This window comes from Electrona antarctica (genome assembly GCF_951216825.1).
Source record: "Electrona antarctica genome assembly, chromosome: 2".
Lineage (NCBI taxonomy): Eukaryota > Metazoa > Chordata > Actinopteri > Myctophiformes > Myctophidae > Electrona > Electrona antarctica.
Genome location: NC_136807.1, coordinates 11392623 through 11415439, shown reverse-complemented (window position 1 = coordinate 11415439; position 22817 = coordinate 11392623). Strand labels below are relative to the sequence as shown.

Here is a 22817-nt window from a genome sequence, read left to right as displayed (position 1 = left end):
ACAAAGTATCCCCGAATCCCGATAAAAAGGACTTTTCTTCCATGTGTGCACCTTAACCTGATTCGATATAGGCCTATGTTATTTCTGCGCATCAAATCGACGGGCATTTCCATGTCATCTTATGGTTTAAACTTGAAGCCGTGCTGGTCAGTTAAGCTTCAAGTCAGAACAGCTCCGCTGCAGTTGAGTTGACCTATATCACGTCTTTTGCTATAGTGATGTAATCAATTAATCATTTAGGACCACCTGTGTAGCTTATTTAACATTTGCTCCATTGGCTCTTTATGCGTGCGGCCGTGCGCTAGAGCGAGACAGGATGATTTAAAATATTTCTCTCTCTGCGTCTCTCCCATAGAGCTATAAAATATATCGGGTCTCTCCCCCCACATGTGCGCGCGTCATAACTTTGCGTGGTGGCGGTGGCGCATGCTTAAAATAAACAGATCTACAAGCTTACATCGTGTACCATACCGTAAGTACCATTCGTGTCGATAACTTGTACATCTGTTATATTTGCGCATGTGAACCTCGTACGCTGCCATTACATTTCTACTCTAGGCTACTCATAGACATATATGCGTCTACTATTAAAATCAATAGTGATCCCCGTAAAAAAAGACATGCTTTTAGAACTAATTATTAATGCAGCCTCACAACTGCCGAGGCCCGACGGCTATTTTGGCTATCGTCCTGTATTTCTGTATATAGAATAGAACTGGACTCACTCACTGGAGGCAGCCGTGCGCAACTTGGACTCTCCAAGTTACGCACGGCCGTAGCCAAAAGAAGACATACAAACAAGCGATATAATAGTCTGTGTCACGTAACTCAGAAGACTACAGCCTAAACCCCACCCAGTGCTGTCAAGAACGGAAGTTCTCTCCTATTAGTTGGCGGTTAAAAACCACCCTTCTGTCCGATCTGAAGTCCCACCCTGTTCGTTGGCTGTTTTGACTACAAGGTGTCCGATGTGTTTGTTGTGCCCTCCGCCCCCACATCGGACAGGTTTGTCCGATCAAACGACGTGACTCCCATTGAAAATGAATTGGAGCAGCAATCAAATAGCAATCAGGCATCGCACACGGACCGAACATTTGTTCTTTAGGTGTGTACGCAGCCCAAGGCACCATGATCAGCCCTGACGAAGGCTGATTGCCGAAACGCGTTGGTCCTCCCTTTTGTGTAATGATCTTTGCCATGCCTTAAAACTTACAATAAAGGCTTTTTCACTTAACTGGAACAGAGTGCCTTGGATCCTCTTCTTTATTTTCATATATATCTCATTGTATTGTACCTTATTACTTCTTTTGGATCTCTACTTTTACCTGTATCTGTGTTTCATGCCTTCTGCGGTTACTGAATCCCCATCGTGACCAGCGAAGGCCCATATGTATCTATTTATCTATCTACATTCACGCATCCGCCAGGGGGCATCGCACTCACCCCATCGCTAGAAGAAAAATACCTGATCATCAACTGAACGTCAAGTTGAACATAAGTTATTTTCATCAGGCGATTCAATGAAGTGTAAATCATCACCTTCTAACCCAACGGTACGCCCCCATATCGAAAAGGTGTCCACCACTCAGTGATACACACGATATATGCAGCCCTCCCTCCTTCCCTTCGCCCCTCTCACAAGCCTCATACCTCCAGCTAAAGGAAAACTCACACACGGTAGTCAAACTCTCCCAAACGCAGGGTTGTTGTCAGGCACCAAATGAAAGGCTCCAGTGTTAGTAGTAGCGGGATGGCCATTAGGGCTCTGACTGGGCCTGCAGTCGCAAAAGCACCCCCCCCTCCCCCCTCCCAATCCCCCAACTCTCCCTGTCGACTCTCGAGAGCAGCATGAGAGTGGAGCAGACTTAACTGAGGTATACTTTGTCCCCCTGCTAGGCCTGGAAGGCTCACCTTATGGGCAGAGAGGGCTGTAAACAGAACTCACGGAGAACTGTGGTGGACCAGAGAACCCAGCCAGCACAAGGTAAATCATTCATCCACCCATCCCCCCCCAGTCCCCTCCCCTCTCTCTCTCTCTCTTTGCCCCCCACCTCTCCAAAAAAGCTCCTACTGTATGTGTCAGCCAAAGCGCTTGTTGGTTAAAACCTGCAGCCTTTCCACTATAGGAAGCCTTGCAGAAAGCTGTTGCATATACACTGCAAAGTCATTTAGTGCACAGACGTAATCAAAATGGACCCATAAGTGTCCGACTGGTTACATTTGTACACTCTCTGAGTGACAAACGGATAAATTAAACACTGATTGTACTGTATAGAAATGCATGACTTGTCTTGAACGATACTAGTGTGGGCTTTGATGTTTCCGAGCGTCTGTGTTGTAAACTAGGTGTTCTGCACATGTGACACCGCCCAGAGAGTGTTCATTATTGAAACGGTGAGGTTCAGGGATGTTAACAATGTTTTATTCAACGGCCGCCCAGTGCTGGCTCACATGCACACGTGACACTTACATCATGAAACCTGTCGCGTCACCTCTGTTTACACCTGCTTTGGGGACAATGGAGGCTGCTGTTTGTTGTGTGTAGTTAGTACACACAGTTCCTTCCCGTATGCTCGCCACGTACATATAACTGCTTACCACTACTGTGTGTGTGTGTGTGTGTGTGTGTGTGTGTGTGTGTGTGTGTGTGTGTGTGTGTGTGTGTGTGTGTGTGTGTGTGTGTGTGTGTGTGTGTGTGTGTGTGTGTGTGTGTGTGTGTGTGTGTGTGTGTGTGTGTGTGTGTGTGTGTGTGTGTGTGTGCTTGTGTGTGTGCGCCTGTGTGTGTGTGTGTGTGTGTGTGTAGGCAAACCTGCCAGTGGGGCCAAGCTGAAACAGGCCCGGTCTGTGGGGGCCAGAGGAAGGCCCATGGGGAGAGGCAGTCGGATCCCTGCCCTGGCCCCCCGGACCAGCCGAAGCCAGGCCAGCCGCCACACACCGGGCAAGCGGTGACACTGCACTTCCATAATACCGGGGCCTTCCACATCCGAAGGAGGAGGAACCCCCACAATCCACCTATAGGGCAGGGTTTGCTGTAGAGTTAAATGTTCTACTTCCAATTATTTGTCTCCACTGAACAAAAAACAATCACCTTCTGGCTTTGGAAAGCTTTAATTAAACCTTGCCACTGAGAAGTGTGGCAAGGGACTTGTTTGGCCAAAAATAGGCGATCTACAAGCTTACAACGTGTTGCATCGCGACGCGTTGTAAGCTTAACCCATTTTAGGTGGGAACCCCTTTTGGTGTTTTAAAGCATTATGTTATACTTTAGCTATTGAAAAATAGCAGATCTACAAGCTCATAGCGCGCCACCGAGTGGCGCGCTACGAGCTTGTAGGTCTGCTATTTTAGAAAATTCGTGAAAATGTGGCGCAAATCTTTGAACATATTCTTTCAGAGTGAACGTTTTTAACTCAAATCTTTGCTTCTGGGGGAGTCCCTGGAACAACATATTTTCAGATGGGAGTCGGCCGCCAATTTCATATATTTTTGGGGCTTCTTGACATGAAAATGTTTGAGAACCACTGACCTAGAAACATGGGTTTTTTCATGATTTAGAAGACATTTTGTAGAATCGGTCTCGGTCGAAATGGGTTAATAGATCGACTATTTTCAGCCAGTTGGAGCTGTTGTTCCGGACGGGAGCCATTCTGACAGGCAGTGCTCTGCTCCCTGAATGTATGAAAACATGAAATGGACTCATTCACAGCCGGAGAGGAGCTTAAGCTTTGCAGTACACTTGTTTACCTTGTTAATTTATTTTTGTCAAGTAACTTTATACTGGTGTGAAAGCTGCATCCTGTTGGTCTTTAGCACTTTGCCAAAGTTATTGTGCTTCACTGAATCATCTGTTCTCGTTTATATGGACTGGATCGTAATTATATATTTTATGCTAAATGTCTATTGACAATCTTAACGATACCAATACAGCAGAGTTTTTATATGCTGTAATCTAGTGACAGACTTTTTAGAGAACTTGAATTTGTACTAAACAGAAGTACTAGAAAGAAAATGATTGGATACAATGTTTATATAGCCTAGCCCCTATTTCTGCTTTTCCAGCATAAAATATCTCATTTTATGGTTTATAAATTCAATTAATCATACTTTATGAGCAGAATACTGTGCTTTATAGTATTGCAGTGGCTGTGATTCACATTTTGCTGTCAGTAAACTCTAATGAAATGAAATGACATAATTAAAGGAAAAATATATTTTCATATCATAATGGCGATATACTTAACAATAGATTGTGAATTTTCGTGTGCATTTTCACATCAAAGGTTTCTAAAAGTCTAATCTTAATTACAACTAAAATGTACTGCATTATTTATTACGTCAGTAAGCTCTTTCCAGTAACAATGAATCATGAGTTCATTCACCTGTGTGATCCCTCCCTATAGCTCAAGTTCCTCCTCATACAGCTGACTCTTGGGCTGCTACAAAGCTACATTCTTCATCTAACTCATTCTAAACCATAGTCTAAACGTTTAAACGGTACGCTAAAATATGTATCTGAACACATTTGAGGTGAGAAATGGGCAATGTTGTAACATAAAGTGTCTCAGCACTGCCTCTTTCTCTCTCTCCCTCACTCTGCACAACGAGAGGAATAAAGCTAGCAAAAAAAAGTGTGATGTCTTTAATGAGTAAAACATTTTAACCAATCTGTATGTTATATAGTAGTATGTACAAGAAGCACATCTGCAGTGGTCTGTCTCCCTACTCTTCCATTGAGAAATGTAGACCCTGTTGTTGGGTCTGATACCTACTGGTTGACAAGTAGCTCTGTCTGAATCTCTTGGACGAGCAGTAGATATTTTGTTTCCCATAGTGGGAAGAGACCCGGGTTGCAATTTGTACCTCTCTCCATCAGAGAGGACTTAAAGCTTACAACTTGTAGGTTTAAGAACAGCATGGACTTTTGGGGATCTACTTTGCTGATAAACTTTTTAGATTTTCCAATATGCCTGTTGTTATCTCAACATTCATATGGATTACATATTTAATAGTGCATATAGCTGACAGTGAAGCATCGCATTGTTGTGCTATGTCAGTCAGCTATGACTTTGCATATGAGATGTTGTAACAATTGTTACATAATTCAAACCAATCCCTTCCTGCTAACACTAACACTTCTGCTTGCATTGATATGGGTCTGTTTCCTAATGTGCAGTATGTGTGTTAAATGGAACCAAATGGATTTGCTATATTAGAAGATGCATTGTTGTACTTGTTGCTGAATGTCTTCTTGTACATGGATTTCAAGCTCAGAATGACTATTTTATGTCCATCTATTTTTGTTCATAAATGATGATGATGTTTGTTCAAATAAATTGTATTGACAGTAGTTTCCTAAGCCAAGCAGTTACCTTTTTACTGTATATTTACTGCACAATGGACACCATTAACTAGTTCTAAATGACAGCTGAACAACCCTCTCCACCACTCTGTCTAGCAACTCACTAGGGCTTTCACAATCATTACATTATGCTTGACGATTAATTGTCAAATAATTGCGATTAGCGATTTAATCTTTTGTTCATTTTTGGCATTGAATATTGGAATACTGGTATATAAATAAAAAATAAGTTTCTCTGCCTTTTAGGCTTTGTAAACAAAACTTTATGGCCAAAACAGGCCTATTGGTCCAGCAGATTAATTTATACAGATGAATGGAAACGATTCCAATGATCGTTGCAATGATTGCAAACTGCAAGACTGCTGCCAGCACTTGCTAGAATTACTGTATATACAACTCCTATACAGAGAACATATTGTACAAATTTATTGAAAATGTGCAACAGACATTAAACAAAATACTGTAGCCTCTTGCTACACAGATCTTGGGGAAATATAATTTCATAACGATAATGTGTGTTGATTTCCAGCAATTTATTAAAACCCATTTTGGTGTTAGCATTATGTTATGCTTTAGCTATTGAAAAATAGCAGATCTACAAGCTCATAGCGCGCCACCGAGTGGCGCGCTACGAGCTTGTAGGCCTGCTATTTTGACATTGACCACTGACATAGAAACATAGCTTTTTCAGAAAACTTTTTTTAGAATCTGATCTCAGTCCAAAATGGGTTAAGGACACATTGTGCTTGAATTCAGTCACATCATCAGCGTAACTCCGCTTCCATATTCTGAGAAAGCAGCATGGTTCCATTCCATGCATTGTCTTCTAGGGTGAGGGGAGATTCGTTGCAACAGGAAATCTGCTGTGGTCTCTCTGTCTGAACTAGGTGAAAACTAGACATGGTAGGCTATACACCAAAGTGACGTGGAAAACCACATCACTGTTTTTATGACTTCAGAGTTAGTATGAGGGTTGAAGCATTCAAACGCTTCATTCTGTATTCATTATTTACACCGTTTTATGTACACCTGTACACATACAAGCATCTACAGCAGTAGATTCATTAACATTCTTTGGTTTCTCTAAAAATCACATTTATTTAGACAAAACTACAAAATGACAAGTGACAATACAACAATATATTAACTATAAAAACATTTGATTTTGACAATTTTGATATCCTATTTAATAACAATTCAACTGTATGATAATCTTTATTCTAAGCAGTTTACCTTCACAGTTAAATGTGCAATGAGTCTCCTTTAAGGCCAGTCCACACCATTGCAACTCCTGCAACATGCAACTCCTTGCAACCCCAAATGGCAGTTGCAAGGAGTTGCATTGGTGTGGACTGGACTTAAAACAGTGTTGCAAGGAGTTGCATAGGTGTGAACTGGCCTTTATAGTGTAATTTGATCATCACACTGACGCCATCAAAAGTAAAAGTACGGTAAATGAACTAGATATTCAAAGTTTGACCGGGCTGTGCATCAAGTTGACATTTCATGTGCTAAAATGTCTGGTTTATGCCATGCAATATTTTGTTGCTGTTGGACATCAACCTTGTTTCTCCATATTTCATCTTTTATGTTGTACATATCTTTACGATAGTGTCACACTGGAGTAGTGACAATAGCAGATCTACAAGCTCATAATGTGTCACATAATGTTTTATGTTCATTCATTGTGTGCTTACAGATTGTAGATATGCTATTTTCACATAAAATATATGTTTCGCCTATAATGTCATGCTCAAAATAAGGACGCCAGGTTGAAAGTGGTTTTGTTTGTCTGTGGGTTTCATAAATATTTAACCAATGCAAAGTTTTAACAAGAGCTTGTGACTATATATATAATTGGTACCATTGGAACACTCTGTAGACATTTTTAAAGCTCAGCTCAAGACCCACTTTTACACCCTTGCTTTTAATTGATTCATCTGTCTTTTAAAAAAAATGTTATTCATGTCCTCACTGTATTGTGTATGCCCTGCTTTTCTTTTCTTTTTTGTGTAAAGCACTTTGAGCTGCATTTCATGTCATGAAAGGTGCTATACAAATAAAGTTTTATTATTATTATTATTATTTATTATTTTCCATTTCTTGAAAACAGTTTTGGACCTCTGTTGTCTGTCTGCCTGACAGACAACAGTTTACAGTGCATTGTAAATTTGCATTGTAATCTTTTGGCTTGTCACATGATGTGGTCTACTCTAGCCTATATGTGTGTAGAGTGTCAGCTCTCACATCCAGGGGGTAATGGAAAAAGCGGTAGATAAGGGGCTTTTCTTTTGCAGTTCCTTTGTCCTGTGAAAGTGCATGTTGTCATTTTTGATAAATAGTTATCTCCTAACCTCAAAAATGCCTGACACTGTGATGTCATCTCCCCACGTTGTCCCAGACTGGAGAGGGAGAGGCTGACAATCTGACATTAGCTTACATATGATTTATTGTTATTTTGTGAGCTGTTAACCCCAACCCTATACATACAAATTCTGATCGTTTGTCTATTCTGACATTACAGAATAGACAAACAACCCCCAAATCAAATCTATCAATCATGAATTTACGCGTCTAGAGCCCAGGAGAAACAGGTAAAATACAGTACTGCTCTCCAACTTTTAAATGGACAGATAATTAGAATATCATAAAATCACATGATCACACAAATGCACGGTAGCCCTTATTGTAAATGTACCCTGAGGGTTAATTTGAGAGGGTACGGATGGAACCAAATGGAGCCTTTTAATTCTGAGGGTAGGTCTATACAAATGGAACCAAATGCACCATAACCTATTGTGACTCGTGAGAGTTTACAAATGGAAAGAAATGGTGCTTTTTGGGTCCATTTGGTTCCATGTGTACAATCTCAGAGTTAAATGAACACTCTGGACTTTACAGTGTATGTAGTCCTGTGTGCTTGTGAGGTGAGTGTGTGGAGACTGAGTGGGATGCATTTCGACCGTCATCACATGGAAGTCCTCTTTGCGCAGACGAGGTCCTCGCTGTGCACCACGCTCCACATCTTGAGCAGGTCCTGCGAGCTGAGCTTGTGCACCACAATGAGGTCCTTGTAGAAGCAGGGCTCGCTGTTCATGGGGCTCACCCTGCGCTTGGTGATGCCAAAGGTCCTGAAGCCCGGGTGCAGCTCCGGCGCCAGGCGCAGCCTCTGGAGGCACATGCCTAGAAACACGTCGTCGATGGGATACAATTCCAGGTCCTCTGACACCACGAACAGTCGCCTGGCGAGCTGGGATGACATTAGAAACCCCCCTCCCCCGACATAAGGGGGGTATGGCTTGTCATACAGCTCTTTAGGAATGTAGTATTTGCTCTGGCGGTTCCGGATGGGTATCGCCTTAGAGATGGTGTCGCCCACGAATAAGTTGGCGACTTTGTGGCCCTCGACCTTGAAGCCGATCAGGTCCAACAGATTGTTTGTGTTGACAAACACGTCGTCGTCGCCCTTGAATATGAACTCCGTGCTCGTGCAGTGGATGTCAAACCATTTCAGGAAATTGACCTCCTTGAGAGTGAGGTTGAAGAACGTGTCCATGAAATCCCACTGCAGGATGTCCCCGTAGATCTGGTCCTCGTACTGGATCAGTTTCTGGAGGTTTTTGGTGTCCTTGCCGCTCGTCGGACTCCCCAGGAGGAACAGCGTCTTGATCTTCTTCCCGTCGACGGTCCGTTCCCTGCCCCACGTCTGGCGCACGGCCTCGCGCCGGTCGTGCTGCTCTATCACGGACTTGACCACCATGAGCAGGTGGACGTCTCCACCCCGGCACGTCTCAGGGTGGTTGATCAGCATCGGGAAGTACCTGCGGTAGTACAAGAACACACATTTTGTGTTACTTATGTATTTCACTTTCCTTTTTTTTTTTTTTTTTTACTCAGGCTTATGTGAACACCCCAGATTTTAAGTTGCGTGATTCAGTACTTAGATATTTGATATTAATTGTAGCCGTCCCACCTCCTTCATATACGCCCCCTTCCTATACAAACCCATTGTAACCCAACCTCGATTTTAACCATGTTAGATTCGTGGAAAACACCCGTTCTACTGCCCTCCTAATAAGTGAGGTGCCCGTGTTTTTACTTTTTTCATTTATTTAGTGTATATATATATATATTTTTTTTTATTGGGCCTTATTCTTTCCCTGAATGAAACAATAAATGAGGCACCTCACATATTAGAAGGGCAGTATCAGTCACCAGGAAAAATAATGTGTGTTTTCGATGAATCTATCATGGTTATAGTGGAGTTTGACGTTATAATGGGTTTGTATAGGCTATAGGAAGGGGGCGGGGCAGCTAACATTAATAACAAGTTCCCCTTTTACCCCTTTAAGTTCAAATAACAGTAGGCCTATACTGCTATAATGCAATGCCATTAGTATTGGCATTAAAATATAGCTGTGTGCTGTAGCAAATGCAAAAGTCCTGCTGATTTGTTTTATGATTTGTTTTGTATGATGTGAAGTACAAAATAAACTGTGGGCCTACAATATTTCTGAGACGTAGTGGAAATAGGCCTACACTGACTAAAAGCACTGACTAAAACTGTCAAAAACCAAAAAACGTTGTAAGCCTACCACAAAATTGTACTTTAAGTACAATCGAACACTGTATGTATTAATTACAGTGTTTGATTGTAGGCCTATACTTAAAAGTTCAATTTCAAGAGTAAATGCCACCTTCTTTTGGTTACTTTCCACCACTGAGTAGTACTAGTAGTATTATATAGCCTACCTGCAGTGTCTGTGTAACTAGTAGTAGGCCTAGTACTAGTAGTAGGCTATAGTCTACCTGCAGTCTGTGTAACTAGGCCTACTAACTAGTAGGCTAATACTATAGTAGTATAGCCTACCCGCAGTGTCTGTGTAACTAGTAGTACTAGTAGTACTATAGTAGTATAGCCTACCTGCAGTGTCTGTGTAACACGAACTGGTGGAATCTAGGATCCAGGCGCTTGAACCAGTCCTTGGTCCTCACGGCCGCGTCCTCGCTGCAGTTCATGACGTGCACGTCCCAGGTGGCCGCCGAGGGTGTCGCGTTGGAGACGGTGACCCGTTGAGGCGCGTCCAGCTCGTCGCCCGGCGCCGCGGGAGAGAAATTCCCCACTCTCATCACGACACCCTTGTTTTCTTTGAGGGAAACACATTCCTGTCCACCGCACCATCCCGCGTCCCGGCTGCTTTTAAGACCAATAACGTCTTTATCCGAGACTTTCAACTTGTGGATCATGAGAAAGGACGCAAAAATGAGACACAAACTCAGCAGAGTTTTCAACAGACCGACCCTCTTTCTCCTGAAAAAGTGATCCATTGCTATTGCGCACAGCAGGGTGTTTTTAACACCGAGAAATCCTTAAATAATATATTACCTTTTATTGGCATTAGTGTGCCAATATTTAAGTCCCATTCGAATGCACCACCATCGTTCTTAATTTGTATCCACCTTGAACTTAGATCCATTCAACTTGTGTCTGCGCCCGGCGATGCCATGAGCCTCCATCCAGTGAAAGCCCCCCTCAGAGACACCATGATCCTCCATCGGAGACAGAATTGTGTCCCATCGTGAACATATCCTTAATTTTGAGCAAATGGCTCATATCGTAGCTACATCTCTTCATCCTCTGTGTTGGCAGACTGAGTGGCTGCTGAGTGGCTCTGTGTGTAGTGACCCCTCCACCCTCCTCCGACTACTCTTTCCTCTACACCCTCCCTCTTCTAAAGGAGCTCTGTGACAGTTTCTCGTTTCCTCCACACATCACACAGGTGGCGGCATGGCCACCATATTGCATGATGGGGACCAGGACTTGTGTTGCATTCAGACCTGGACTATAGTCTGGAATTAAAAGCTTCCAGCCTAAATACACAGACAAGTCACAAGTAGGCAGTTAGACCTATCAGTTAAATGGCAAATGATTTGGTCACATGTTAAGTAATAAGACACTTAAGTGCATTATTAGCCATATACAGATTGTTTGTTTTGGTTATTTTAAAAAATGTCAATTTTGTCCATTGCTGGCACAAGGCATTGCTGACGCTATTCTGAATGATTAAACTATACTAAAGTTAAATGACAGATTGCTTTAACCAAAAAAGATGATAAGTTACAACACGCGCGCACGCACGCACGCACGCACGCACGCACGCACGCACGCACGCACACACACACACACACACACACACACACACACACACACACACACACACACACACACACACACACACACACACACACACACACACACACACACACACACACACACACACACACACACACACTCGATTCACTCTGAACGTTAGAAGGCTTACAGTGCCCCCTGGTGTTCATGTGTCACATTTCTACCACAACTTCATAATGGCACTGACATCAATACATTGAAGTTGCTTGTTACATAGCTATAACAGATTAGGTAGGCTACATTTTGTTTTATGATTGATTGATTGATTGATTGATTGAATAATTTATTAACAGATTGGAGAATTACAGTACATTTCAAGCACAACTCAATACAAAACTATTAACTGTGGACGACACCATAAAGCATTACATTGGACCCTATTGTACTATAGTTTACAAAAACTAATAGCTAATGAAAATAATACAAGAAAAAAATTAATCACGCCCCCTGGTGTTCAGGTGTCGCATTTCTGCCACAACTCCATAATGGCACTGACTGTCAATACATTGAAGTTGCTTGTTACATAGCTATAAATAACAGATTGGATAGGCTACATTTTGTTTTATGATTGATTGATTGAAGAATGTATTGTATGTATGTAACAGATTGGAGAATTACAGTACATTTCAAGCACAACTCAATAAAAAACTATTAACTGTGGACGACACGACACCATAAAGCATTACATTGGACCCTATATTGTATAGTTTACAAAAACTAATAGCTAATCAAAATAATATAATACATCGGAATAAAAGTATCAGTTAAATATTGAAAGAAAAAAAAAATATTGACACACACACACACACACACACACACACACACACACACACACACACACACACACACACACACACACACACACACACACACACACACACACACACAGAATTACAGTACATTTTAAGCACACACTCAATACAAAGACTGTTAACTGAGAGTGGACAACCCAATTAAGCATTACACTTGTTTACAAGAGGGTCCACCTTGTTCAATTCATCAAAACATTAAGAGACGTACAAATAGACACTTATATATAGTCAACAGAACAGAACAGGAATTCATCATAAAGGAGGTAAAAAGGGAAAATAAACATATACAGTGAGGGGAAAAAGGGGTGGGTGGTGGGGGGGAGATTCAGATTTTTACGTCCGTAGGTGCCCTTTGAGAGCGGTTTTGAAGGAGTCAAGGGATTCGCATGTCTTAAGGACTGTTGGTAGGGCGTTCCACATTTTGGTGGCATACCTACCTAGGTTCCATCCTGGAGGCTAATCTTTCCGGTGATAAAATGGCCACCAACGTAATCAAAAAGGTCAACCATAGAACAAGATTCCTTTACAGGATCTCCTCACTGGTCAACAAAAACACCTTGAAGACCCTAACAGGAGCCCTTGTACAGGGTTTCTTTGACTATGCATGCACCTCCTGGTACCACAGCACCTCAAAGGCCCTTAAAACCAGGCTCCAGACTTCCCAAAACAAACTGGTCAGGCTCCTACTTGACCTAGCCCCCCGAACCCACCTCACCCCTGCCCACTTCGACAGGCTGGAATGGCTTAGGGTCGACGACCAGGGTCTGGTCCACAAGATTCGATACACCACCAAGATACCCATGTACCTGTCTAGATACTTCCTTAATGTTAACGAAGTCCACACCCACAACACCAGAGGGAGTGCAACGAACCATGTACAACCCAGATTCGGCACAAACAAGGGACTAAATTCTTTTCGCTCCTATGCCACCAAAATGTGGAACGCCCTACCAACTGTCATTAAGACATGCGAATCCCTTGACTCCTTCAAAAGCGCTCTCAAAGGGCACCTACGGACGGCTGCAATTCGAAACTGGCCCCTGTAAAATCGGAATCCCTCAAACACGAACGCAAGGACAACACAAGAGACGGTCGCGGCCACACAGCCAACTCAAGGTATGGCCACTGAGCCGACTTGGGGACCCATCGCAAGGACAACACAAGAGACGGTCACGGCCACACAGCCAACTCAAGGTACGGCCACGGAGCCGACTTGGGGACCCAACGCAGCTCCTCCAAGGAAAACAAACAAATTAACGGAGCTGAACGTGAATCCCCCCCACCGCCCACCCCTTTTTTTCCCTCACTGTATATGTTTCTTTTCCCTTTTTACCTCCTTTATGATGAATTCCTGTTCTGTCTATAGAAGTGTCTATTTGTACGTCTCTAAATGTTTTGATGATTTGAACATGGTGGACCCTATTGGAAACAAGTGTAATGCTTAATTGGGTCGTCCACTCACAGTTAACAGCCTTTGTATTGAGTTTGTGCTTGAAATGTACTGTAATTCTGCAAACTGTTAATAAATTCTTCAATCAATCAATCAATCAATAGGAGCGAAAATAATTTAGTCCCTTGTTTGTGCCGAATCTGGGTTGTACATGGTTCGCATATACTACATCATGTAGAACATTTCAATATTTAATATCTAATGGAAGATTGAATAGATTCTTTTTGTTATCTTTTTGTTATTTGTTATTTCCTCCAAGGTGGAAAGCCTTTGAAGGTGACACGGTCGAGGTTATACTTTAATGTAGTTCCATATGGGAGGTTAACTTATAATGATGCCAGCAGCCAGGCAGCTAGCTTGTTTTGTTTTTGTTTGCTAATTTCTCAAGAACAGATTCTGACTGTGCAGAGGAAAAAACAGCAGCTGTTTTTCCTTTTTTTTGCCGATGGGTTCCCATATTGGCTGACGTTAGTAATTTATGCATCTGTTGTTGTTGTTTTTACTCCAGCGACACCGTCGTACTCCGGAGTATAAGGAGGGAGGAGGAGGAGGGGCGACCTGCAGTTGAACTGCGCCCTCTCTCGTGACTCACACAGAACTACCGGGAAAAGCAGCCAGGCGGCGGACAGACACACAGACACAGAGCAGACCACACAACACTATAACCACACCACCACGGGCACTAGTGTCAAACAGACCAGACGCCGCCTTTAATAAACACTGTCCTCTTCTCAGAATAAAGCAAGGATAACAACAAATACTGCAGCAAGGAATTGGCTCATGTTGTGTTTCTACATATGGCGTGAAAGTGAAACAGACTGACTCGGGGGTCCCGGGACCGGGCCGGGGTCGTGCCACTCGTGAGAGCCGAGCAGAACCGTCCGCCCGTCCGACGGTCGTAGAGACTGTCGGGGGTCCGCTGGCTGCGCATGGAAATAATGAGAACGAAGGTGAGTGTCTGTTTACTTCGGTTTCTTTTTTTTTGCCTAAAACACTAGCCGATCTACAAGCTCACGGCGCGTTCATCCGCGACGCGCTGTGAGCTTGTAGATCGGCTATTTTCGGCGAGCGGCACGATTCCTCTTCGTGTGGTGGAAAAAGCCCCTTCTTTTAGTCTACTCTAGAGTACCCATGCAGTCCTCCTCCTCGGGTTACACACGTTATTATTATACAGCTACAATCTGTTAATTTAACGACGCCTTGTAGTTGTAACATCAGAACGTCGGGAAAGTTTAAGACGTTCCATCCGATTAAAGAGACAGCCAGGCGGCGCCTCGTTTACAACGATGTTGCGCCATGCATGCATGCAGTTGCTAGTGTGTGTATTCACTGACATTTACTTGGCATCGATGCCACCATGCCAAGACAGATGCCAACAACGTGCTGATTTGCTGATGGGAACCAGCTTGGTCGTAAATAAGCGTTCTTCGCGCTACAAACGGTGGTGGAAAGTATCTCAGCAATTTGCAAGTGAATAGAGCTGCAAGTAAAGTAGCCCTAGTGGTAGGCTACTGCTTGTACTTTATGTATTTCCATTTTATTATGCAGATTCTAACTACATTTGAGAGGTTAATACTGTAGGCTGCTTTCTACTTCACTATATTTCTTTGGTAGCTTTGGTTATAACGTTTCTGATGTGTCACAATTGATAATATAACAAGCTTTAAAAAAAAAAATACAACACATTGGAGATTAATCAAGTGATTTCTGGCCTTTTAATGTTTGCTTGGCAGTGCTTGCACATTGACGGACCAGACCAATATACTTTATTTATAGCCTAGTAGGCCTACATTTGGCTGCCAATACGAATGCAATTTTATTTTCAAGTAAGATTTGTCTTGCAGAACCTTTACTTGCAATGCATTATTATACTGTCAGTGTAGGGTGTAGACATTGCAGTATTGGTACTTTAAGCCCATTTTCAACCTATATTCATATAATTGGTCCTCACTGCATGATGCTGATAATATGGTACTTCCCCCCCCTACTTGATCTGTGTCTCAGAGTAGGGCTGTGTACAGTTCAGAAACCCACCAACCAGTGACATTGTTAGGCATGTTTTTCTTTTCACTTAATGCAAATACATAAGGCAAGAACATTGGCTTATATTATAGAATGCTAACTTTCCATGAATAGAAAGCCTGCCGTTTCTGTTAGCTTGGATTCCCTATCGATGATGTCACAGTGGTAGGCGGGTTTCTGAACTGTCTACAGTGCTCCGATGAAGATAGGTTGAAAATGTACTGTAATACAGAATTCATGTTTTACTATACAATCTGTATGGTAGACTATGTTAATACAATTCGATCTATACATCTGCAGTGGTTAGAGTTGGTCTCCCTAGTACTCTTCCATGAGAACTTTAGACCCGGGTGTAAGTAGTACACCCGGTGCAATATGTGCAATATCTCCCCACCCTGGCCAAGTGGGGATTCCATATTTTCTTCACTTTTCACCCTTCGCAGATGTCTGGTCGACTTGGCAACCTGAAGAGGAGGAGGGGCAAGTGTGGCTCAGATAAGGTTTGCATTGAAACTAGTGGAGAAATGACCAAAAGCAAACTCCTAGCTCTCTAGTGAGCAGCAAGCACTTTCTCAACAAGACTTGTTGAGAAATTGTCTGCATCATCGACAATTTATTTCAACTTATTTCCTCCTCAGGCCTCTGCAAAGAGGAGAACGGATATGAAAAGACCAAAGCCAGCCTGCGCAGCTTCCCCCACGGTCGGTGGTGCTAACAGCAGACAAGCACACGGTCCCATCATGGAGTCTCTCATCAGCTGTGAGTGCCACCTGTCACTGGACAGAAGGCGCTGCACGGCGTCGCCGCAGCCCGATGAGCAGGAGGGCAAAGAGAACGACGCCGGCGTGAGGTTGGAGCCCGGTGTGTGCAGAGCAAAAGGCTTGGTGGAGAAACGGGAGGCGGAGCTGATGGGTGACGACGGCGGTCCCGAGAAGATCACCTTCCCGGATGATGACAGTAATCAGATTCTGCCCGTGGAGCAGTTCTTTGGTAACCTTGATGTTGTGCAGGTGAGGCACTGTAGAGCAGTGGTTCAAAGGACACCTAAATGTATATGTGTTTGACCACACAGACCCCCCATTTGAAAAGATTTTGTGCCAGGAAGGGGGACCCCCATAAGAGAAGATTTATCCAAAAAGAAACCCCAAAAAACAGAAATGACAGATCTAAAAGCTCACAACGTGTCGGTTATTTTGCAAAATGGGGCTCATGTGTTTAAATAGTTTTAAACACATTTTGTTAGTGAACCCATGGGGGTCCCTATGGATCCCACTTTGAGAATGACTTCTGTAGACTATTTACCCCAATACCTGGGGGAACTGGAATAAATTATTGCATTTCTGTAAACAATGATTGCCAATTGGAAACTTCTCCCTAACATGACCCAATTTTTCACCATCTGAATGCTGAATATTGGCTGTTAATAGTATTTAAGATGCACTGATTGATTGGCCATTTAATATCAGCATAATATTGATTGTACATAACCTAATTGCATTTTAAAAGAGAAACCTATAGTTTATATAGCTAAACTGCATTTTCAAAACAGACTTGTTACTGTAGAATTCACATAACACTTAATCCTGGGGAATAATCAGCTTATTTTCTTCCCCCTGCATGTGACGGATTCCATCCAGGCAGATGATCAAATACCATTCCAATCTAATGTAAACATAAAAGATTTGACAACAGAACAGATTGGTGCATGTACTGTTTTTGGCTTGTGCAGTCTACTCTACAGTACACATAAGGGCAGTGCCTTAACCACATTTACCCTGGTGTCCCTAATCTAAATATAGTGAAAACATTGAGGAGAGTGCCTTGGAATCTTTTGCTTTTAGCATTTTTGTTATTTGTTGTACTTGCGAAACCGAAGCAACACAGTAGAGAAGTGATCAGTGGAGCCAGCTGTGCAGTAGTGATGATTATCAAAGGCTTTGCAGAATCAGGCTTGCAATGCATTATTATACTGTCAGTGTAGGGTGTAGACATTGCAGTATTGGTACTTTAAGCCCATTTTCAACCTATAGCCTATTCATATAATTATTCCTCACTGCATGATGCTGATAATATGGTACTTTCCCCCCCTACTCGATCTGTGTCAGAGGAGGGCTGTGTACAGTTCAGAAACCCACCAACCAGTGACATTGTTATAGGCATGTTTTTCTTTTCACTTAAAGCAAATAAATAAGGCAAGAACAACATGAATAGAAAGCCTGCAGTTTCTGTTAGCTTGGATTCCCTATCGATGATGTCACAGTGGTAGGCCGCAGGCGGGTTTCTGAACTGTCCACAGCCCTCTGACGAAGATAGGTTGAAAATGTACTGTAATACAGAATTCATTTTTTACTATACAATCTGTATGGTAGACTATGTTAATACAATTCGATCATCTATACATCTGCAGTGGTTAGGCTTGAGCAAAGTTGTTGCACAGCGACTGATAGCAGTCCTTTGTTTTTGCTCATGTAAAATTGTTTTATTATTTGATCTACATAGTTTTAATTGTCAGTATAAATAGTCTTCAAAAACAAACGCATCATGATTTGAAGTACATACTGCTTTCTCATCTGTGATTCTTCAACTTAAAGAAACACATTAAGCGCTTAAAAACTGTTTTACGTCAAATACAAACGGCGGATCTACAAGCTGAACGCGCTGTGAGCTTCTATACCCATTTTGGCCAAATGTTTTCCTATTGTCGCTGAATATTGGCCTATTTTTATGGCATGTCGATGAATGTACATCACAATGTACGGCATGCTTGCCCAGAATAGGGAGGGATGCTTGGGTTCATGATGGTAAAAACACCCAATTTATGTAATGTACAGTATGTCACAATAATGTCAGTATTTTTTTACTTGCACATGAAAATATATTTATTGGGAACAGGAACAGCGTTTCGGTACACAGACCGTCATCAGGTTATCTGATCTGAAGATTACGTAATGAATGTCTACTGAAATGTAGTTCCTGTTCCAAATAAACACATTTGTATTTGCAGCTGAAGAAGATGTGCTTTAACATTTCAAGTTGACGAATATTTCCACTTTTACTAGTTTGTGTACTTCTGTCACCTCTACTTGCATAGACGATCGACGATATAGATAGATCTACAAGCTCATAGCGAGCTTGTAGATTTGCTATTTTTGAAATATCCTGAAATTGTGGCGCAAATTTTTGAATATATATTCTTTCAGAGTGAACGTATTTTAACTCAAATCGTTGCTTCTGGGGGATCCCTAGAACAACATATTTTCAGATGGGGGTCAGCGGCCAATTACATACTGTATAATTCTAGGGGTTCTTGACATGAAATAGTTTGAGCACCATTGACATAGAAACATGTTTTCAGAAAACTGTCGTGATTTAGAAGACATTTGTAGAATCGTCCTCAAAGTTGAATGATTCCACATTTATGCTACGGTATGTTCCAGAGTCAAGCTTGGAAACATAATCAATTATTGTCTGCAGCAATCGCTCACCTTGACTGATTCAGAAGTGGACAGAGGCCGTTCAAACTTAAATACATAATAAATGCGAAATACAAAGTTAAACCTTTGTGTAATCCTCCCAGTTATATAGTAGGGCATGGGTTCCCAAACCTTTCAGCCCGCGGCTCCAAAATAATGCTACCATTGACTCGCGACCCCAACCTAACCCCGGAGGTAATTTTATGCACATAAGCGTGCATATTTGTCGTGTATTAGGCCTAGGGCTATGTAGGGGTCTTTGAACAATTATGGTATAGTTAAAATGTATTTGTAATCATTTTTACATTGAATTTTACTCATTCTGTTGAATGAGTAAAAAACTTTTCCACTTTTGTGGAAAGCTGAGCATAGGAGGGGCTAGTGCCTCTCAAAATGACCCAAATTAATTTTGCGACCCCACAGTCAGTGTCCCGCGACCCCAACTTTGGGAACCCATGTACTAGGGAACAGGCATAGATAGACCTTCTTACAGTATGCTTCAGTCACCAGACATGGGACTCCCATGACTGTCTATTAACCACTAAAACCCTAGGTTTGGAGGCCTAGTATAGACCTGTGGTGGACTCTGGTAAGTGAAGTATATAGGGTTTAAGTATTTAACAAGCAGGATAAAGTCCTCCTGATGTGACGAATCGACTAGTCAAACATCACAGCGATAGGATTTCCTCTCCTGTCCAAACAAGCAACTCGAAGGCAGCTGCCTCTTGCTCTTTCTTCTTTGTCACAGGAATATCTGCAAAGGCCAGCAGCCACATCCATGAGGAGCCGGCGGGAACACAGGAGACAACACTTCTATGCACCTGAAGACAGTGATGAAGACGTGTGCCACTCGTCTGACATGCAGTGTGACGACAGAGGAGGCAGTTAGGGTAATACTTGCCTATGGAGGAGGAGGACACAGTGCCAAGGAAGAAGCCAAATAAAACTGACAAGGTGACCATGTGATTGTTGGAGAGATTTAGTCCATTTAGTAGCTGCAGTAATGCAATATGGTGCTATAGAGGGTATGCGTGTGACATCATCATCATACCAGGAAGTTATGCGGGAACGCCTACTAAGTGGCAAAAAACTACTTTCTGGCCTTGACAGCCCCTACATCCAAACAGAAAAGTTTGATTTTATTGAATTAAATGATTTTAAACAACATTAAATTCACTTTGTCACTCACTTTGCCACTCGATTTGCCACTCGATCTGCCATTCACTTTACGCATGCGCATACTCTCTATTGAAATAGGCTATGCTTCATAATGTAGTTTGGAAGTTAAACTTTTACAGGCTCAAGTTTAGTCTTTTCTGATAATGGCTGGAGTGTGTTAATTCTCCTGTGGTACTTTTCATTATAGGACTAGATTTTTCAATGGTTTATCTCAGCATGCCATACATACTGTTTGTATTGTTCTGTGCCTTGTTGTGACTTGTGAGATTGTACCGGGGTGGTTATATTTCGCGGTAATGGGCACAAGATGGAGTTGCTTTGCAAGATAAACCCCACATTGGAACAGCTCAGATAATCAATTGTAAAATAAAAGGGTCAACCTTTATTGAAACCACCAGCCTTGTCACTAAATTAGATACAAACATGAAATGCTTGATTCAAACAGCTTTTTCTAGCCAAATAAACAATATCTTCGTTCAATGCCCAATTCAAGCACCAGGGTTCACTAATGTCCTGCTAAGTTTTTTAACCGATCCAAAATGCTACTTTTAATATGGAAACTCTAATGCTTATGACCCATTGATCAACATGTCTTCATATTTCGTCTCAGCCCATCTTTGACCGTATGGCTCAGCCTCAAGTAATTATTAATTGACCTGAGAAAGAGAACGTGCTCCTGTGTAACATGCTGCGTGTTCGTTTCCAGAGGGACCTAAAAGAAAATTGTATCCATTCTATCATAACAAAAATTGCATACCGGTATGTATAAAGATACAATACTAACCCTAAACGCACGGCGCAGAAGCCACGTAGTCGAAATGGCGGTGCGTCCGAAACTCAGAATTGGTGCGTCGGAAATTCGGAATGCAACTCTTTTCCCCAATTTTTACTCTGTCGCACAACCAAGTATATAGATCTTGAAGGAGAATTCCATGCTAGAAGGCTTTCTTACCTTTTATTTGTAGTTGTTACGTCCCCACCAAAGAGGTCCAGGTGTTATTCTGTGCAAAAGTGCATTATTTCCCCTAATATAAGCCCTCAATGGGGGTTGGGTTTTTGTGCTAATTTGCTCATTTCCATCGAAATAAGTAGTAAAGTGTGCCGCTTGGGATACTATTTACATTATGAAGAGAGGATATATACAAAATAAATTGATTTTTGAGCGATGGAAATAAGCGAATTAACACAACACCCCATAGCCCCACTCAATTCAATGCAATTCATTGAGGGCTTATGGTAGGGGAAATAGCCAATAATGCACTTTTGCACAAAATAACACCTAGACGTAACGACTACAAATAAAGGTAAGAAAGCCTTCTAGCATGGTATTCTCCTTTAAGTTAACACTGGCTCATTTAGCCACTACATGGTTCCCTCAGTCAACACCATGTTTTACCATGTTACATGAGTGATGCAAAAGGGCTACTCCAAAAACACTGGCACTAAATGTTTTATTAATGATGATTGATGGCCTGAAGATCATATGAAGACATGATTTGTGCGAAATGTAAATTTGTATATAGTTATGCATCAATTGAGACTAAAGATATTTGCACTAACACAATATTGTTTATATCTGCTAAGGTAAATACTAGACTGCACTATTGTGTATATATTGTTGATTCATATAAACCCAGCAATCAGACATTCAATATATTTTTGATAAATGTTTTTTGTATCGCCTGTTAACAAATGCCTTATTTATGCACATTGCTTTTTGTAGTTTGCTATGCAACTGCCTGATGGAATGAGACATATAATTCCAGTAATAATTGTAGTACAAAACAATGCATTTTATTATCACAGACTAGTGCCAATACACAGAGCACATTAATCTTTGACTGTTTATTTGAAGAATAACTTTCTGGCTAAAAGAAAAAGAAAATCCCATGACACTTTACATTTATAAAGCTCCAGAGATTAATTATTTTGTTGTCGAGGTATGTTTTTGTTGCTTTTTATTACAAAAGAAAAATGAAACAAATGTAATAAATGATGAAACACTTATTTAAAATCCTGTGGTGTTTAATTCTTAAATCCCTTTTATCACTAGCACCATGATGTAAATGATGAACAAAGAAAAGCAGGCCAACAAATTCTGCAGACCAGCTGTTTAAACAATTGTTCAGAGCTGATGGAAAAAGCAAATATCACGGCCACTAGGCATTTTGCTTCTTGTAAGTTATTGCAAGTCTGAAAGAAAAATGACATGCCATGTCAAAGAAAGCTAATGGGGTCAAGGAAAGGGTTGGCTCTGCCTGAACAAGATCTTACATCTGTTAACCAGCATTGTAAATTCATGTCAACATGTACGTTTCACAGTTCATTT

The 22817-nt window shown here is 41.8% G+C and overlaps 3 protein-coding genes across 6 annotated transcripts in view; 2 read left to right on the top strand and 1 right to left on the bottom strand.

The window, feature by feature from the left end:
- cep104 (centrosomal protein 104) overlaps positions 1-5298 on the top strand; it is an 83496-nt gene extending 78198 nt beyond the window's left edge. Inside the window, exons 21-22 of the mRNA XM_079525959.1 lie at positions 1897-1984; positions 2804-5298. Of these exons, the coding sequence (XP_079382085.1) occupies positions 1897-1984; positions 2804-2949 (234 nt within the window). The 3' untranslated portion in view covers positions 2950-5298. The remainder of the gene's footprint in view (positions 1-1896; positions 1985-2803) is intronic.
- Positions 5299-7454: 2156 nt separating this feature from the next.
- On the bottom strand, positions 7455-10709 carry b3gnt7l (UDP-GlcNAc:betaGal beta-1,3-N-acetylglucosaminyltransferase 7, like). Its single transcript, XM_079520550.1, has 2 exons — positions 10284-10709; positions 7455-9180 (listed from the first exon to the last, which is right to left on the bottom strand). Exons 1-2 carry the CDS (start codon positions 10685-10687, stop codon positions 8328-8330), a joined length of 1257 nt encoding a protein of 418 aa, XP_079376676.1. The 5' UTR covers positions 10688-10709; the 3' UTR covers positions 7455-8327.
- A 3680-nt stretch (positions 10710-14389) lies between these two features.
- The window catches only part of cUnh1orf174 (chromosome Un C1orf174 homolog), a 148028-nt gene continuing 139600 nt past the window's right edge, over positions 14390-22817 (top strand). Inside the window, exons 1-4 of one of the 4 annotated variants that reach the window (XR_013792057.1) lie at positions 14390-14764; positions 16280-16336; positions 16475-16846; positions 20058-21452. Coding sequence is in view for 3 of the 4 variants with exons in the window: in XM_079526034.1 (XP_079382160.1) it covers positions 14744-14764; positions 16280-16336; positions 16475-16846; positions 20058-20198 (591 nt within the window). In the remaining variant the exon portion in view is untranslated. Of the gene's footprint in view, positions 14765-15158; positions 15318-16279; positions 16337-16474; positions 16847-20057; positions 22496-22817 lie in introns of those variants that run through there. The other 3 variants (XM_079526034.1, XM_079526035.1, XM_079526036.1) reach the window with 3 other exon arrangements.

What these genes read in the sequence shown, in the direction of transcription:
- b3gnt7l (XM_079520550.1), bottom strand. Translation starts at nt 10,687, where the DNA reads ATGGATCACTTTTTCAGGAGAAAGAGGGTCGGTCTGTTGAAAACTCTG. An exon ending in GTGTTACACAGACACTGCAG is followed by an intron (nt 9,181 to 10,283) that starts GTAGGCTATACT and finishes GTACTACCGCAG; the next exon opens with GTACTTCCCGATGCTGATCA.